At 38.2% G+C, this 19551-nt stretch overlaps 1 protein-coding gene across 2 annotated transcripts; it reads right to left on the bottom strand.

Moving 5' to 3' along the window:
• Positions 1–722: 722 nt before the first annotated feature.
• On the bottom strand, positions 723–19522 carry LOC131151921 (AIG2-like protein D). Of its 2 annotated transcripts, XM_058103419.1 has the most exons (6): positions 19250–19486; positions 8221–8293; positions 4561–4653; positions 3357–3440; positions 1188–1315; positions 917–1076 (listed from the first exon to the last, which is right to left on the bottom strand). In XM_058103419.1, the coding sequence occupies exons 1-5, from the start codon at positions 19384–19386 to the stop codon at positions 1196–1198; spliced, it is 507 nt and encodes a 168-aa protein (XP_057959402.1). In that variant the 5' UTR covers positions 19387–19486; the 3' UTR covers positions 917–1076; positions 1188–1195. The 2 variants fall into 2 exon arrangements, with proteins under 2 accessions (XP_057959401.1, XP_057959402.1); XM_058103418.1 differs by lacking the exon at positions 1188–1315 and having other exon boundaries at positions 723–1076; positions 19250–19522.
• Between the last annotated feature and the right edge of the window lie 29 nt (positions 19523–19551).

Genomic DNA, 19551 nt, shown 5'->3' with positions numbered 1-19551 from the left:
TGCGTGTGTTAGAGAGAGAGAGAGAGAGAGAGAATTGTTAATCTCTCCTGTGATTTAGCATTTATATGAGCTGCAAGTAGAGTATTGATGGTATTTTAACAAATTTCAAATAACCTAAAATCACTTTCAAAACAGGCAGAAGGTGTATGATTTTAGATTTAGGTTACTTTGGGTTCCCAAAATACATATTTTTAAGAAAAAAATAAAATATAGTGAGAATGTCATGAAAATTAGATATCAAATTTACTAGGAACTCACTTGGGTATGTCATCAAATATTAAATAAGAAAAAGACATTTCACAATGAAATTATTTCTTATATGTTGCTTATAATTCATAAAAGACATTGTGCATTACTGTTTACTTTATTTATGGTAATATTATAATTTTCTTAAACTATTAAATTGTTAAATTATAATCATTCAAGTATTAGGAGTAACATACTCCCGAAACAAAGTTAATTATAGGGTTTCTGTGATTTAGCAGCAGTCTTTAAGGGGCATCACTGAGGCACTCATGCTTTTACACCTGAAACAAAATAGCCTCTGATGCCAACAGCATATTATTAAGTTTCATCCCAAGATTGCAGCTTGTACCAATAAGGCAACTCGAATAACATCAGAACAGGCATCAACTTATTTCCAAGATTGAGATGCATGCTCGGATTGATAACTACTGGCATTTGGGCAGAGAGAGAGAGAGAGAGAGAGAGAGAGAGAGAGATTGCATAATATAGCCCCACCTCCAGGCAATCAGTTTTCAAAGTCACACAAACTACAAGATAAGATGAATCATCTTTGACCTGGAATTAATAAAGCTCTCAAGCACCCATGAACAACTATAATGGATGGCATTATTGTGAATAATTGCATATAGAAAATAATGCCTCTATGATTATGGAGATAATTCCACAATTGTGAGACATTAATGACAACTTTAGGAGGCTGACGGATTATCACTGTCCTGAAAGAATGACTCGTAGGTGGCGACTCTGGTTTTTGATTCAGGCAGCTCCAGCTCTTCCATAAAACCAGTGGTCATGTTGATAAAATCATCCTTGTGTAGTTTTTTCCATTCCTGGCAAAATGTAGAAAACAGACAAATGGGAGAATGTAAATACAAATCCAAATTTAAAACCAAGCTTAAGTGTCAAATCAGAAAGTTGCAAGACCATTGACAAGCTGTTACTTTCAGAGTTATGCAGAGCTCTTGGTGTGGCATCCTATCATATTCAAGGAGGCATCCTTCTGATGAATAAGGTAATGCAGATCAATCATGCTTTTGCCCGTACCGCACCATTGAAAGAAATTTACCTCCTAGGACATTTTATGGTTTCCCAACAACACAGTATAACAAGAATTATGGATGAGAGATGCTCACAGGAAAAAGAATTCCAAGAAACAAGGTCCCCTTTAGAAATATATTTTTCTTAAGAAAAATCAAATTTAGGAGCATTATGCTAGCTGACGAGAAAATAAAGGCAGGGATAACAATAGAGGGCTCCACTGAAAAACAAACTCTTCCCTCATACTAACATGAAAACTAACCCAAGGAAGAAAGGCATTGAAAAATATAAGTAATTAACTTCAAAGGGCTTATGTTAGTGGTACTAAAAAACCAACTCTGGCATCTTAATTATTCTGCCAGTTTTCACAAACAGGAATAGAACCCTCTCATCTACTCTTGAAAAGATTAATTGTAAACCCTAAACTTGCTCAAAAAATTGCAATAGCATAAGCACGTTCACAAAATGACCTCTCTCATCATAAAGAAAAAAGAATAGTATCTTCAGCCAATTGACATCCTTTGATGGCCTAATACCCTCCACCACAACAGAAAAAAAAATAAATAAATAAGGGATCATCTTGATTACCCTTCCCCCCACCCCCCCGCGCGCGGGGTGGGGAAACAAAAGAAAAAAAAAGCATTAAACCAAGATCTAGGTCACCATTGACAAGAACTACAAAAAGTAGCCGAGGAAAGACGTCCTTTCATCTTTAACACCCATCAAAGATTTTCCAGTGAACCTGGTCATAGGCCTTTTTAGAACCAAGCTTTAAAACAGTCCCTTTCCTTGATTACACTTATCATCCCCCAATGACTTCCTTAGCAACTAGAGCAACACCCGAAATATGACAACCCTATAAAGGCACTCTCTGAGCAAGCAAAAGTGTCATCTATGACCACGTACCCATTCATTAACTCCTTTTCTAAGATTTTCTGCACACTTGTCACCAAACTTATAGGCCGAAAATCCCTCACCTCAATAGACAAAGTAATAAAATTTGAATTAACACTCCCACCACCTTAATAGTGAGGAATTCACTAAAAATTAACAGTAAATCATCTTAATAATACCCAAACAAGCCCGGAAGAAACCCAAAGTAACCCCAACTGGGCCCAGCACCTCCTCTATCTTGTAAACCAATCTCCATAACTCCTCTTCCTCAAAGGGTCACTCAAACGGTCTAACCTCTCCAGCTTCCCTACCAAAAATAGGAGACCAATCCAAACGTCAACTATAACTCTCTAGCAACCTTGTCTGAATACAACTTTAAAAAAGGTGATCTCATCAGCAATTAAAATGGGTTGCTAACCAACTACACTCCTTTAGCCACCACTCCTTAATGGAACTCTTTATGCTACATTTGGTTCATGGAATGGAATTGAATTGCATAGAAATATAACATTTTATAAAAAGGTCACTCAAAAGAAAGGTCTGTGTATTACTTATTCTATCCAACATGGAAAAAGATAGAAATAGGCATTCCCACGGTGAAGTTTGGGTTATTCCTTGTCTATTTTATATTATGGGTTGATACAAATTTTTGCATGGTCGTTTGCCTTATGATGATAATACATTTTCTTTTATACAGTACTACACCCCTGTGCAGTTTTTATTCTATTCCATTCAGCAAATAGAATGCAACCTTAAGCTTTGTACCGGTAGCAACTCTATGAAACGAATCTTCCTAATGCCTAAATCTCCAAACACCACCTTCAAAAATTTAACTTGTTCTTTACACATTTCAACCATATCACTGTAATGGAGAAGCTCTTTCAGGTTTATAACTTGACCATACAAACCTCACATACGAAAATATAATGAAGCAAGAAACTTTGTCGATCAAAGAAGGAACTAAAGAAAGAAATAAAAAATAATATTTATAATGTGCAAAATTGTAGACTTGATTATCAACAAATGAGGCTGGAAAGAAGTTGAGCTCAAGACATCACTTTCATCCCAGCCTCAGATTCACAAATTCAAACAGAGCTTAAAAATGGCCCTAAGCCATCTAGAAGTATTTTAAGTCACCAATATAGAAGAGAACAATGAAAAACATATTGACAATTTACCTCAAAATCCCAATCTCCATATAAGTTCGGATCATTTTTATTGGCCCATATATAAGCATTAGCTTGTAACTTCTCAGAACAATCCTGCAAAAGCCCCCACATCCTTCTTAGCTAGGTTATAGGAAACATACATTAATTGAGCAGACACTCAAAATAAAATAAAATAAAAGAGTACAAAAAAACAATTTCTATATTTTATTAAAAATGACAAATATTAGGAACACAAAATATCCTGATTCATGGAACAGAAGAAGGTTCATAGGTCATAGCACGAAATGTGCTCTAAAATGCAGAACTTTAGTGCACGCTTATATAGATGTATAAATGAAGAATGTGAAATGGAAATAATATACTTCTGGTAAAGTTAATGACACAAAAGAAAACTATAAATTGATAACTTTCCATTTTAAGTAGCAGTGTACGTTCTATAAATAAAAAAATTAAAAATGTACATCATATGAAATTTTTAGTTGAAACATTGGATTGTTAGATTTAGTGTTTTAGAATGAAAATATACCACGTTTTTGACAATAGTAAAAATATTTCAATTTTCTAGGTTATTAGCATTTTATAGTAACCATGACACCGACTGGGAGAATTGTAAATTCCAACTTGAAAATTTGATTGGAAACATCTTTTGATGAAATGGATTATGTCCTTTAGCAAGAAACTGAACGCACAGCATTTATATTTTATAACTTGTAAGTTAAGTTTTTTTTTTAAATCCAGCAGTAAACTCATGGTAGCATCTATCCTTCTTGAACCCAATAAAAATTTAAGCCACAAGTGAAAATAGAACTAAAAGTCTCTATTCTAAGCAGAGTAGGGTGGCCACCAAAGGGCTTCCTTTAGTATAGCAAGGACACTCCATCGGTAGTATACGTTTAGCTTTCAACATAAATCTTCCATTTAACGCTTCCCAGTGATCAAGTGATACTGGATAATGCATGGATAGTTAATAAAGCATCCAATATTAATTTAACTAGCTATAGGCACACAGCACACTGCATGTGTTACTGTTTTAGAAGAGAATGGAAGTTATGGAGAAAATGAGAGTAATGAAAATAATGGGAAATTTCAAATAATTAAATTATGTATGCATGTTTCATAAATGTTGTAATTAAATGATAACTTGTAAGGATGATGGAATTTTAGTTGATAAAAAACTGCTTCATCTTCGCTTAATAGTAGAGATTATATTTACCATCAAAGAAACCTCGACACTGCTCCTTTCATACTCAACATCCTCAAAGGTATCTAATATATGTAATTCAGGAGCTGTGATACCCAGTAGAACCTGCAGCAAAAGATTGATGTCATCAAGCAATTCCATTCGCGACTCACTTTTTAAAGAACAGTAGCATTCAGCTTCATAAGAACTAAATTTGAGCATGATTTCTGTTCACATGTGGAACAGATCATATGATTTTTTTTCATAATTCATTAAAAATAAGAAAATATTAAGCAAAATAAAGAAGTTATTGATTATGAGGAAAAAAGAAAAGCTATTCATGGGTCTTAGAGATTATCATATAATGCTGACAATAGAGCAACAAAATTATAAATGTGGCAATCAACTCATGCAAAAATCCAATGAGTGAAAAATGCCCACAAAATTATTCCACAAGTTATTCTAACCTCGCTATGTTCAGATCAGTGTCTCACAGGACATGCAAAAGACATCCAATAGCTGAACACATTGGGAAGAGGAATGCCGCTTTGCATGTTCAGACCATAGTATCATGGAATCTGTGACATACTGAACCCGACAAGGAAAAAGAATGCCACTATGGATGTGACAATGCATAATGGGAACATTCATAGTACTCAATTTCGAATTAGCTAAATCAGAATAAAACATGACTCCATAAGGAAAAAAGAACACCTCTTCCAACTTTTAAGACACTTAGAGACCATAGCAACCACTGGAACCCAAAAATGTAGCAACTGAGGACCACCGCCTGATGAAACTTGTAGGCAAGTCATAGGTCATTCCAAAACCCCACAAGCCATAAGAATAGCAAAACTAGAAGTTGCCTCTAGACTCAATTGAATGGCATGTAGCCAGTCTTAACCAAAATTAATCCTTAACCCCTATCATTTCTTAAACATATGTAAAAAAGGATATCACAAAAAGAAAATGGTGTCAATCTGCAAACTACAATTGCAATTGAAGAAACATCATCTCTACATACTATCATACCTTGAACAGAACCCCTTTCAACAGCCCCATTAATCATCCTACACAAACACCAGCATTAGAATATAGGAAAAAAAGAAGACAACGAATTCCCTTGCCTCACCCCTCCAGAATCCAAAGGGTTGACAAGAAGGTAGAGGAAGATAAACAACCTCCAATCTAGCCTCTCCATCTCAAACCAAAACCTTTCTTACCTAAAACCCCATCAAAAAAATCCAGCTCACCTTATCATAAGCTTTCTAAATCTAACTGAAATACGGCCTTTACCATTCCTCCAACATCTTCAACAACCTCATTAGCCGCAACAACAGCATCCAAAATCTGTACCACCAGGCACCAACAAAAGCAGATTGCAAACCATAAATAGCACTTCACTCAACCTCCAAGGCCTTGGCAACATTCTTATAAACACTAGCCATCAAGCTAATAGGTCTAAATTTATTCTCTCAAATAAATCATCCTTTTTAGGCACTAAGATGATCAAATAAAAATTAACACTCTTTAAGAATCGCCTCATTCGCATAAAATTCCAGTAAGACTTTCAGCAAATCAATTTTAAGTTTTAACCACACCTAACATCAGTCAAAAGAAAGCCAAATTAAACCCATCAGGCTCCAGAGCTGTATCCCCCCTCCATATCAAAAACCCCTTTCTAAACCTTCTCCTCGTAAAAAGGCATCTATAACCACAACATCTTATCACCTGAAGTATGACACTAGTCCAACTCTACCATAGATCTAAATTCAACCTTCTCCAAATAAAAGTTCCTATATAAGAACCAGCAATATCCTCAACAATCAAGTTTGGATCCATAATAATTACCCTACCTCCTAGTTTCCAAGTTGTTAATCATATTGTTCCTTCACCAATCATTGGAAACTCTGTGAAAGAATACAGAATTACAATCCCCTTCCTTAGCCCATTTAAATCTAACCTTCTACATCCAACACGTATCTCCTTTTAAAGGCAAATCCTCCAGATCATTCTTAGCAGATATCTCCTCAAAGAAATACCATCATGTGGAGTGCCCAAATCCTTTAGACAATCAATAGACTCTTATCTCCTTCGAGATTTTAGCCTTCCTAACCCTCACATCACTAGAAACCACCACATTCCAGTTCTTCAAAGCCTCCTTAAGCTGTTTCAATCTTTTCCTAAGCTCAACACTCTCCCAGCTTTCAAAGAACCAACTTCTCCAATTCCCCCCAACAAAATAAAGAATGAATGCTGCATAAGCCTTTGTTGTAGAGATTTTTTAGAATACTTTCACTAAAAGAGAAGATTATACCTATTAATAGTTTTATTCAAACTTTTGAAGCACAAATTACTTTCGAAGATATTGTTTACACACTGAAGGAATCAAAATAAATATAATATTTTGGGTTGATCATAAGATATAATAATTTTTGGGATTATGTTTCTATCATTCACCTCAACTAATTTAATTGTGCTTTTGTCTGGAACGTGATTCTGAAAAGCATTAACATGCATGATCTGCTTCAGAGGATATGGCTCTTAGTCCTGATATGTGCTTCATGTGTTGTGAAACAATGAGTCAAATGCCCATCTATTTGTCAATTGCAGGGAAGCATTGCAGCTTAGGAATGCCTTTTTCACTCTGGCAGGGAAAGAGTAGGTGGCTCTGGGTAGGGTGAGACAGTTGTTCTTGGTTAATTTCATGGGTTCTGGAAACACAGGAATGGCAGCTCTATGCTGGATAGGGAGGAACACTAGGATTTTCAGAAGCCGAACAACTTGCTCAGGGGACTTTTGTGGGTTAGAGTGACTCTCCTAGCCTCCTTGTGGGTGCCCTCATTGGGTTTTTTAGGGGTCTTCTGCTGTCTGACCTTGCTAGAGAGTGGATGTCAGCACTCTTGTAATGGATTTTTGGTATTGTGTTTCTTTTCTATTTTGGTAGTTTCCTTGCTGTTTATTTGCTTTTCGTCAGCTATTCTAGCTATTTGGAGGGGACTCCTTGTCCTCTAAATCATGTACTCTGTTTTCCTCGCTGTTTATTTGCGTAAGTATGAATTTACTTATAGCAAGGCAAACACCTGTTCAAATGCAAAAAAAAATCACTCAATACAAATGCAAGTAGATTCAAACCACTCGTGTCAAAATTGAAATCAACATAGAAATCGAAATTTAAGACCTTGGACTGGAATGTTATATAATTCTCATTTTTGATGGTTTCACGCTTGTCCATGTAAAATCCAGTTTGCACTCATGCCTTAATTACTAAAGAAAGCTCACATGAAAGGATTATAAATATGATGGTTTTAAGACAGGAAAATAGATATTCAAAATGAAACTCAAAGAACAAATCCACAAAGCCTCGTCTTAAATCCTTGAGGTTTACTTCAACATACTTGTTTATTTAACTTCTAGTCATTAATCATTAGAACAGACACAAGACATGTACTTACATTCAAATAAATAAAGAAAAGTAATTAGTAGTGAACACATAATTTATTACAAAATTTCATTTCTGACGGTTTCACACTTGTCTATGTAAAATCCAGTTTGCACTCATGCGTTTATTTTATGAAAGGAAGTTCGCATGAAAGGATTATAAATATGGTGGTTTTAAAACAGGAAAATAAATATACAAAAATGAAACTAAAACTTATCTACTATTAGAACAGGATGGATGCTGCAACAGACCCTCCCAGTAACTGTCATATTCTCCACTGGTAAAATAGCTGGATAAACACGTCCCTTGATGCTAAACCTATGGCTGCAATATAGTGAGCAAAAATGCAAATTAGGGAGTATATTAGCCACAAAATTTTTGTTGGGAAACTAATTACAGTAATAACAACAACAAGAGTGATATGTTCATACATCCATAAAGAAACATGGTAATACACCTCCACAAGATTGGCAGATTTAGAAGAGCAGTAAGCGTGTACTCCCTGCCTACTCAATTTATGACCCTCATGTGCAGGCCCTCCCCCTCGTGTGTGGTCCATCTTTGGGTTGTCTAAACATGTACATAGTTTTTGGGACGTGTAGTGATTTGAACACAGGCGTCCTGCTTTGGTACCATATGGAAAGAGTTACTCAAAAAGCTCAATCTCATAGAGAAACATGGTTTTATTCCTTTATATATACATACAGACATACATGCATACATATATATATATATATATATATAATGCTACACTCCCCCTCACATGTGGCCTAAACATGCGGATTTTTTAAATAGTTTTTGGGAGGTGTGGTGGTTCAAACACGAGGACTTTTTTAGCTTCTACTTGTTTTCTCTCAAAAAATCCCCCCAAGAAACTTATTTTAATCAGAACACTCCAATGATTAAGGAAATTATTTTTTAACTGATGTTAACAAATGGGGAAAATGCATAGAGAATAGGACTATGTATAGGAAATGTGCAAAATAAAGATCAAGTTGTTGGCCTACTACCAAACAGCTTAAGCTTTTAGGTAAAGCAGTTGATTAACATGAATTTCTTAGGATCTCTAAACAAAGAAGAGTATTGGTGGAGAGCTTGAAAGGAATGCTTCAACTATTTCAATGGTGATGACAGCAGATCCAGCTCCTTGTCATACAGGTTCTTCAATCTCTACTAATGATGTTTCTTTCAATTGATGACACTCTCATTTGGGTCATCCATCTCTCTAAAACTGCAACAAATTTTTTTTTTCCATTTTCAAGTCTTCTCATTTTGTAAGTTCAACATGTAAATCAAGAAAGAATGTCAGGACTTCTTTTCCATCTAGAGTTGATCTTGTAATCCAACATTCTTTTCTCTTATCCATTCAAATATTTGGGGTCTGTGGATGATATTTTGTGTGATTGTGTCCTTCATGGATGATTTTTCTGACCTCAATGATCTATTGTTTAAAAGACATGTCTGAATACTTATTCACTTAATTCTACCATGAAATAGAAACTCTATTTAGCATTGGTATTCATATCTTTTCATCTCATAATGCATTTGAATTTGTTTGAAATCATATTTGTTTGTGTGTACATACCCCTTGAAAAATAGAGTAGTTGAATGGGAAAATAGACATTTACCTGACATAACACAAACTTTGTTGTCACGTGAGCATGCCCTCCAAGCTCTAGTTGTCTCTGGGTGCTACGGGCGTACTCGGTTTTTATCAGTTCAGTTTTGGGTAAAACCAAACACCGAACCAAAACTAATTGGTTCCTAAAATTGCAAACCACTACCGAACCGAGAACCAATGGTTCGGTTAAAAATATTTACAGCTCTTCGGTCCTGTTTTCAGTTATTAACCAAACTGGACTGAAACAAAATTATTTATCAAGCCCAATTTCAAAAGTTAAATGTGCCTCAATTAGGGTAGGTCACATAGCAACTTAATCCTGCTGCAGCCCAACTTTAGTATTTTGCTTGGAGAGGAGAACTGCTTTTATAAATTATAAGTGGAGAAGACTCCACTAAATCTGATGGCAGCCGATGTGGGACAAGGGATCAAGGCCAAAGGCGTGAAGGCTGGGCATCCTCATTCCTCTTGAGAATCTTGTCCCACATTGATAAAAGACAAGAGAAAGAGCCCTCATCCTCTCGTATAAAATATCTCTAACCCTTCCCACTCTTTTGCTGAAAAATGTTTTGGTTTATATATTAACCTTCGTAAACTTAATATAAAATTATATTGGAAATCAATAATTTGTGTTATATTGTGCTAAATTTAATATAAAACATATATTTCGGTTTATTCGGTTTTTTCAATTTGGTTTTCCTATATAACCAAAACTGAAACTGAAAATTGGTTTTCGAAATTGTTGCAATGTTAAACGGTTTGGTTTCGGTCCGGTTTTGGTTATTCAGTAATTTTTGTACGCCCCTACTAGGTGCACATGTTTTATTCATGTTCCACATACTAGTCAAGGCAAATTATCTCCAACACGTGTCTTTGTTCAAAAACTCAAAAAGGATACAAATGTTATCATTCCCACATATGTAGAAACTATGTCAATTCTGATGTCATCTTTTTTTGGCGGTCAGGACATTTATTTCTCAAATGTTAGGTCCACCTAAGATGAATTTATTTTGACTCCATTGATGATTTCTAGTTCCACCTCCTGCATTGATCTCTGCTCCTAATCTCATTCATTTAGAGAACACTTCCACTCCTCTTCCCAATCCATTGATTATTGAACTAAGGGTTTATGAACATTAGAAAACATGTGCAAACATCTCTACCACCATGCTCTTCCAACCTCCACCATTTCGTCCGGTAGCTCTAGAGATCCATACAAACTTAACTTGGATTAGCCAATTGCTCTTCAGAGAGGTACCAACACTAGTGCTGTAAAGTCCTGTTGGCTTTATGGGGAGTCATCAGTCAACCCTGCTCTGAGAGCAGGGCCCCAACTCGACAGTGCTTGGCGCGCCAGCACGTTGGCACCAAAAATGATGCAGCCCCTCACGGGCGCCTGCCACTTAGTGCAGGGTTCTGCTTTGCCAAGAGTATAAGGAAATAAAGTTGCGCCCTCTCTAACAGCAATTGCTTTTAGGCGAACCGGAAGCGCTTGATCCTAAGAATTGGTATCAGAGCGAGGTGCGCTTGATCCTAAGAATTGGTATCAGAGCGAGGTTACAGGTTCAAGCGTTCCCAGTGTAGCTGCTAGGGGGGAGATTGTTGGCTTTATGGGGAGTCAGCAGTCAACCCTACTCTGAGAGCTGGGCCCCAGCTCGGCAGTGTTTGGCGTGCCTGCCCATTGGTACCAGAAATGGTGCAGCCCCACATGGGTGCTTGCCACTTAGTGCGGGGTTCTGCATTGCTAGGAGCATAAGGAAATAAAGTTATGCCCTCTCTAACAGCAATTGCTTTTAGGTGAACCGATAGCACTTGATCCTAACAAGTCCTTGCTTATCTTATTGCTAATTTTGTTTCAGTTCTTCACCATCCTGTTACCATGCCTTCTTTTACCAAGTCTATTTCCTCTATTTCTATCCTTCTTCGTATGTTGAAGCTATTGCTAACCCTGGGTGAAAGCATGCAATGGATGTAGATATGGACACTTTGACTACTTAAGGGACACGAGGCTTGGTGAATCTTCCTCTTGGTAAGGAGTTGGCAAGGGCTACACCCCAACAATAGGTGCTGATTATTTCAAGTCCTCATCTCTCATTTCCTGACTAGATTCTATTTGTTTCTTAATTTCATTTTTTTTATAGCAAAAGAAATTCATTAATAGGGAGAGAATTTACAAGGGGGGAGAATAAGACATCTCCCAAGAAAATCTGGAACAAACCAGAAAAGGACAAATGACAATAAACATAAATAAATCCAACCAATTCTTCCAATCCCTATTTAAATCCTGAAAGCTAGCTTCTCTGCGAAAACCATAGCAGATACACCATGAAGAAGTCAAGAACCGAATCTTTTCCCACACCAAATACGAATTCAAACTCTGCCCCAAAAAAATCATGCATTATATTCCAACCAAAGACACCATAAAACTGCATACTTGCTACCCTTCCATAGAGCTGCCCTATCCTTCCTTCTTCCAAAGTCTGCAAAATAAGTGATTAACAAGTTTTCCACTGGGCAGGGACAGACCCAACTCTCATCCATGAAACTGAACAATTTATTCCAAATCCTCCATATGCAAAATCACAATACAAAAAGAGATGAGAGGCTGTTTAGGAATTCCTATAACAAAGCATGCAAACAGCTGGAGAGAGAGCCTTCAAAGGTCTCCTAATTTGCAGCTAGTTATTGGTATTAATTTTGTTAAGCACAACCAACCAAGTAAATGCTTAAATTTTTGGGGAAACTTTAACCTTTCAAAAAATTGAATAAAAAGGAAAGGATAATTTGCATAGTCAAAAACTCAAAGAATGATTTACAAGAACCTCCCCCCCCGGGAATGATCCAAATACCAAGAATGAACATCCATTCCCAAGGATTATAAATTATTCAATATGGACAAAAAGGAAGACAACTCCATCATCTCCCTATCATTAGATGTCTCCTGAAATGACGATTTCAAGAGACCAAAAAGCCACTCCCATTACTTTCATATATAGTTAATTTTGTTAGACTCTTACATAGTTGGATGTGAAGAATGCCTTCTTATATAGGCATTTGCAAGAACAGACATACATGTAGTAGCCTTCAGGCTATGTTGCTCACAAGGAGAGTGGTAAGGTATCTAGGCTGCAAAAGGTCATTTATGGTCTTTAGTAATCTCCTTTGGACAAATTTAGTATGGTGGTTTTTACATTTGGTTTTATCTAGTGCCTACTTTGATCATTCAGTCTCTGTCCAGAAAAAAGAGATAAGTGTGACACTTCTAGCAGTTTATGTTGATGATATCATCATCATTTGCAGTGACCATGGCAGTATTGCACATGTCAAACATTGGCTTCAAGAGAAATTTCAAATTTAGGACTTGGGTACTCTGCTTTACTCTCTTGCAAATTATCAAACCTCTCTCAATGAAAATACACCTTGGACTTGCTAAATGAGACTAACATGTTAGGAGCTATACTCCTATGGTTGTGAAATCTAGGATGCTGGACAAATTTTGATTAGGCATTTGGTTGCCAAACTGTTAATAGATCATTTCACATAAGCATTGAGAACAGTACTATTATTTTATCATCTAGCTATTCATATTTTCAAACCACACATCATTTGGAGGAATTTTATCACCTATTAAACTGTGTTCTTTCGTGGAAGAATTGAAATTTAAGTGCAACCCTCTCGTCCAGCATAAACAGCAACAAATTAATAAAGCATACCCAATTGGTCCATAGGCTATTTATGATAACTAATTAATAGATGAAGACCACCCTTCACCAAACAAGGCTAGGTGTAGCTAGACACTTACGACATGTTTGGTACGTAGGAATGAAATGGAATTGGAAGGAATGGAATCAAAATTTTCTCTTGATTTCATCATGGCTCCTATTCAAATTTTCATTGCATTCCCCTTCTACTCCATTTCATTCTGCTGTTAAAACATTCTAGAATTATGCCCCAATCAAATACAAAAAGTCACCACAAAACTAGATGCTTCTAAGGAGCACTCCCCTCCTTAGCATTACCAAAGATCTTAAAAAGTTGATGACTCAACCTCTCTAAAAAAGCACAAACCCGCTACTCACCAGAAACTCCAAACAATTTGTCCCAAATACTCCAGAAAGAACAATGCAAGAACAAACATGAACTGATCCCTTCACTCCAACATCTTCGTCACAAAGACATTAAAAAAATTCTGAAAGTCTAAAATGATGATGAAACAGCAGTAATGGCCAAATAGTATGCAATATTATTTCAAAGTATTATTTATTTCATGAAAGTGCAAGTAGAGATAAATAAATTCTAAGTAAATCAGCACTACAAAGTGTCACGAGCTAAGCTTGTTCAGGGCATTGTGCTTGCCCGTGACCGCTTATCTCGTGTGCTTAGGATGGGTTTCCATCATGTAAATACTAGTGTAGGGTTATTTTCTGCTAGTAGAGTCTTTGTAAGTCAAATATGGCAGTATAACTCCTCGGTCACTTTGATGTTTCCAAGTGCCAGGATGATAATTACATAAAACCTCTTTAGGGGAGGGTGAGTGTTCATCAGTCATTATAAAACTCACTAGCAATTGTCAACGTGCTTAGTCTACTTGCCTCCCTCGCTAAGTACACCATGTCAACGGAGGATTTGTTAATGAATTACGTTTGCTTCAATGTTTACTACTTGCTTGCCACGGCTTTCATGAATTGATCAATGTTTCCGCTGCTATCTGAATGAATGTTAATGAAAGAGCTTCGTGGATGAATGTTGGTAAACGATAGGCTGGCTACTTAAACAAGAGCGCTTTAACTAGCGCCGCACGGCCCTTCACAACGGTGTGAAAATAGTCGGACCGTGACATTTGGTATCAGAGCCAAGTCGGTGACACTTGGTGAGAGCCCAAGATTGAGTAGCAACATGAGTTCAATTGCCTTCGTTGTTGGATTTGAGAAGCTTTGGTAAGTGACCATGGCACCAAACAACACTGAAAGAATCAGTGCACTAGAAGCACAGGTTGAAGAGACAACCAACAATATGGCCAACGAGATGGCCCAACTGAGGGGACTTGTTGATGAAGTGATGGGATCACAGCAGCATCAAGCAAGCTTGACAAGTGAAATGTCAGAGGGCTCTCACCACACTGTAATAACTTTGCAAGCCCGGATGGCAGATCTGGATGCAAAGATGAATGTGATGGTTCTTGCTATGGGGAACTCCAACACTTTGGGAGTTAGCAAGACCAAGATGCCAGAACCCAGGACGTATGGGGGTGCCTGAGATGCCAAGGAGTTAGAGAACTTCTTGTTTGATGTGGAGCAGTACTTTCGCGTTGTAAGGATGTCCTTAGAACAGGCAAAGGTGGATATTGCGACCATGTACTTGGTTGGTGATGCCAAACTGTGGTGGCGTACCAAGTACAGAGAAATTGAAAATGGAAACTGTGTAATTGATAGTTGGGCAGACTTGAAGAGAGAGCTCAAGGCCCAATTCTTTCCTAAGAATGTTGAGTATAATGCAAGGAAAAAACTGAGAGATCTCAAGCATACGGGGTCGATCAGCGAATATGTGAAACAATTTTTTGCTTTGATGTTGGATATTCGGGATATGTCGGAGAAGGACAAGTTGTTCTATTTTCTAGAGGGGATGAAATCGTGGACAAGAATTGAACTTCATAGGCAAAGGGTTCAAGACTTGTCAACTGTACAAGCGACTGCAGAACGCTTGACTGACTACGCTGGTGATGATACCGTTTAGTCCAAACAGTTTGGTAGAGAGGGAAACAATGGAAAGTCTTTCAAGAACGGCAAACCCAAGACTGGGGGAGCCGACTCTAAATCATCAACCTCAAAGGAAGTTTCGTCGTCTCAAGGGTTCAACACACCCAATGGAAAAGGGAAGAGTAAAATTTCGTGCTACTTGTGTAGTGGAACTCATAAAGTTTTTGAATGCCCTCACAAAGCATCACTTAATGTTTTACAGGTTTCCATTGCAAAGCAGGCAGTGGAAGACGATGGGGAAGAGGATGATGCCCCAAGGGTGGGCTCAGTGCGGCTGGTGAACGCATTGGAAAAGCAGGCAAAAACACCGAAAGTTACACGAGCAAAAGGGTTAATGTTTGTGGACTTGAGGATAAATGGGAAGAGTACTCGCGCTATAGTGGATGCGGGGACTACTCATAATTTTGTTTCACAGTTGGAAGCATGTAGACTCAACTTATCCTTGGAGAATGACATAGGACGCATGAAAGCAGTTAACTTTGTAGCTCAGCCTACTCTGGGAGTAGCCAAGCAAGTAGCTGTAAAGCTTGGACAGTTAGAAGGTCATGCGAATTTCACAGCAGTGCCATTGGATGACTTTTCAGTCATTCTAGGAATGGAATTCCTAAGGGGGACAAGGGCAGTGCTGATGCCTTCAGCTAGTTCCCTATGTCTGATGGGAGATCACTCCTGCGTGGTGCAAGTCGTTGCAACGAAAGGAGACGACGGGAAGTCCCTTTCAGCCATACAGCTCAATAAGGGATTGGGTTAGGGTGAGCAGATACGTCTAGCCATGGTGGTGGTAGACAAAGTAGGCCAAGTGCTGGAGCCTACGACCATCCAAACGGTGTTGGATGAGTACAAAGAGGTGTTGCCGAATAAACTGCCTCACAATTTGCCTTCACGACGGATTGTGGAGCATAAGATCGAGTTGTTATCAGAAGTGAAACCACCTGCTAAAGGGCCATGTCGGATTGCGCCTCTTGAGATAGTAGAGTTGGGGAGACAACTTTATGAATTGGAAGCGGGATGTGTTCACCCTTCCAAAACACCGTTGGGAGCATCAATGTTGTTTCAGAGGAAACATGAAGAGCATCTACGGAAGGTGTTCGATGGGCTGAGGGGAAACAGTCTGGATGTGAAGAAGGAGAATTTCTCTTTCACTCGGCGGAGCAACAAATTCCTTGGGCAAGTGGTTGAACAAGGTCGTATCCGGAGGGGTATGGAGAAGGTAAGGATGATTCAAGAACAGAAGATCCCCACGACAGTGAAGGAGTTGTGTTCCTTTCTTGGCCTTACTAGATACTGCAGGAAGTTCGTTGAGGGGTATTCGCGGAGAATGACTCCAATGACAGGACTACTGGAGAGGTATTATTGGCCGCATACGCGGGATGATGTTGTTGATTATACCAAAACTTGTCTCACTTGCCAACAAGACAAGGGGGAGCGGAAGAAGTATGGTACTTTCATGGCCGCACCAAAGTACTGCTTGGCAGAGGAGACGACACAATTATTCCTTGTGATTATTGTGAGATATTGGGGTTTTCCCCAAGTTATTATTTTTGACCAAGATTTAATGTTCACTGACAACTTCTTAACAGAGTTTTTCAGGATATTCAGGTCACATCTTGACATCTCTTCGAGTTATCACCGACAGACAGACGAACAGATGAAGAGATTCAGAAAGTTGCTAGATGAGTACTTGTGTCATTTTGTCAACGACAACCAAAATAATGGCATGCAACTACTTGATGTGGCTCCGTTCTGTGGCAACGCCCAAAGGCGCTCAACAACCAACAAGAGCCCTTTTGAGCTTGTTACAGGCCAGCTGCCGCTGTTACCTCACATAGTGGGCGAGCCGTGCACACAAAAGAGTCCCAGGGCGTACATCTTCACCAGTGAAGGGAGACAGAATGCTGAGTTTGCCCAAGCCTATCTGGAGAAAGCTTCTAAGCAGATGAAGAAGTAGGCAGATCAAGAGAGAAGACCGCAGTTTCATGCAACTGGCTTAAGCCATTCAACGCCAACACCAACGATTTGAGCAGAAGTCAGTCAAATAGCGCAGAGTTGAAGACAGTGCAACTTGACAGACATGAAGTTGAAGAGATCCTTGCAGATAGAAAGTTCATATCCTCAAGAAAGAAGCGGCAGAAGTTCCTAGCGAAGTGGAAGTACCTTGATGACAAAGAAATCAGCTGGATTTCTGTGGAAGATTTGAAGTCATTCGTGAACAAAGTTGAAGTGTACCTACCGCCAAAAGTCTACGAGGACATCAACCGCATAAGTGGGGGAGAATGTCACAAGCTAAGCTTGTTCAAGGCATTATGCTTGCCTGTGACTGCTTATCTCGTGTGCTTAGGATGGGTTTCCATCATGTAAATACTAGTGTAAGATTATTTTCTGCTAGTAGAGTCTTTGTAAGCCAAATAAGGCAATATGACTCCTCAATCACTTTGATGTTTCCTAGAATCAGGATGATAATTACATAAAAACCTCTTTAGGGGAGGATGAGTGTTCATCAGTCATTGTAAAACTCACTAGCAATTGTCAACGTGCTTAGCCTGCTTGCCTCCCTCGCTAAGTACACCATGTCAACGGAGGATTTGTTAATGAATTACATTTGCTTCAATGTTTACTGCTTGCTTGCCACAGCTTTCATGAATTGATTACTGTTTCCGCTGCTATCTGAATGAATGTTAATGAAAGTGTTTCGTGGATGAATGTTGGTAAACGATAGGCTGGCTACTTGAGCAAGAGTGCTTTAGCTAGTGCCGCACGGCCCTTCACAACAGTGTGAAAATAGTCGGACCGTGACACAAAGCATGAATATAGAACGACTGAAATCTGGAGTGGTTTCCATGAGATAAATATAAATGTGCTCATAATCCATTTTTAGTAAGTTTTAATAATATTGGTTACCAAAGTCTCTGAAATCTTAATTTATGTGAGATAATGTGCACATAATCAAATTGAATTATGGAACAATGTGGATCCAATATTATTAAATAAGCATATGAGATGGAGCCTTCAACCTACTCATTCACCACTGCTCTCAAAGGTGAGAATTTATGTAAACCATTTTTTGCAGAAACAAACCAGTATTTAAGTGGATACCTGCTCTCGAAGCAGGGTTTTTAAAATATTTTTACCGTTGATTTTGTAAAAATTAGTTTACCAGTGCAGCACTGCAGGCAAGATCAGGGTATTATAGCCAGGAGTGTTTTGCCTCCTGATGGGTTTGCATTGAACTCCAAGTGTGATGAAGCAGAAAAGTATATCTACAACCCACTTCCAGGGAAAGTCCTAATGGAGTGTTTGTCTGCCAAAACACTCGGTGGAATATCATTCCGCACACTCACCACTTGTGAGACGACAATGGAACAATGTGTGGCAGAGGAACCATTATGATACAAGATGCTCATTGAGTTGAACTTCAAAGAGGAAATAAAATCAATATCAGAAATGGCTATCAAAGATATCTACCGTTAACCAATATAAAAATTTTAAAAAAAAATTGCCTCAATTTTTTGGGGGAAAAAAGAGTTTAATTGTAGCAAAATTATTGACATCGTCGCTTTTCTCAATGTATTTGATAAGCACCAAATGGGACAACAGATGAGTGACTGAATCAACAAACCGCTGGGGAGGTGGGTATTGTTTCAGAAACATCAGAACAAGTTTTTACATGGATCGGAGAAGTTCGTGGAGGTAAGGCTTTATTCATTTATTAATTTATTTAATCTCATAAATCCTCCGATTCAAAGATGAGAAAATACGGGATGAAGGAAAGAGTTGCTGCGAGCCTTTCATTCTTGGAGACCAGAACAGCAAGTACGAAAACAATTCAAAATCTTCTTTCTTTTCCAACCTTATAATTGACTAATCAATTAATCGCGAGAGAGAGAGAGTAACAGAGAGACTCACTGGTGGTTGAGAATGGCAGGTGACGACTGAGTGAGGCGCTTCAAGAGCACTTTAACAACCTCGTCGGTCATGAGGCTCCCGTACACGAAGACGTTGTGCAGACTCTGAGGAGCCTGAGTGCCTGCCGCCGATTCCATTCTCTCTCTCTCTCTCTCTCTCTCTCTCTCTCTCTCCAAGCTGGGTTCTCCCTCTCTCCTTCTCCAAGCTTACGGTCGTTGCACAAAAAATTGGAGTCCCGTTTTATTATTATCTTAAAATAAAATATTAAATAATACTTGTTTGGACAAAATTTTTTTAATTTA

Source organism: Malania oleifera, chromosome 3 (assembly GCF_029873635.1).
Source record: "Malania oleifera isolate guangnan ecotype guangnan chromosome 3, ASM2987363v1, whole genome shotgun sequence".
NCBI classification, from domain to species: Eukaryota; Viridiplantae; Streptophyta; class Magnoliopsida; order Santalales; family Ximeniaceae; genus Malania; species Malania oleifera.
This window is presented reverse-complemented; position numbering and strand designations above follow the sequence as displayed.

Bases quoted from the DNA above. Each gene is read 5' to 3' on its own strand.
- LOC131151921 (XM_058103418.1), bottom strand. From the start codon at position 19,386: ATGGAATCGGCGGCAGGCACTCAGGCTCCTCAGAGTCTGCACAACGTC. The intron at 4,654-8,220 runs GTCTGTTGCAGC...CTTTTGCTGCAG, and splicing joins ATATGACAGTTACTGGGAGG to GTTCTACTGGGTATCACAGC. The intron at 1,077-3,356 runs GTAAATTGTCAA...ACATTTTGCCAG, and splicing joins ATGGAGATTGGGATTTTGAG to GAATGGAAAAAACTACACAA.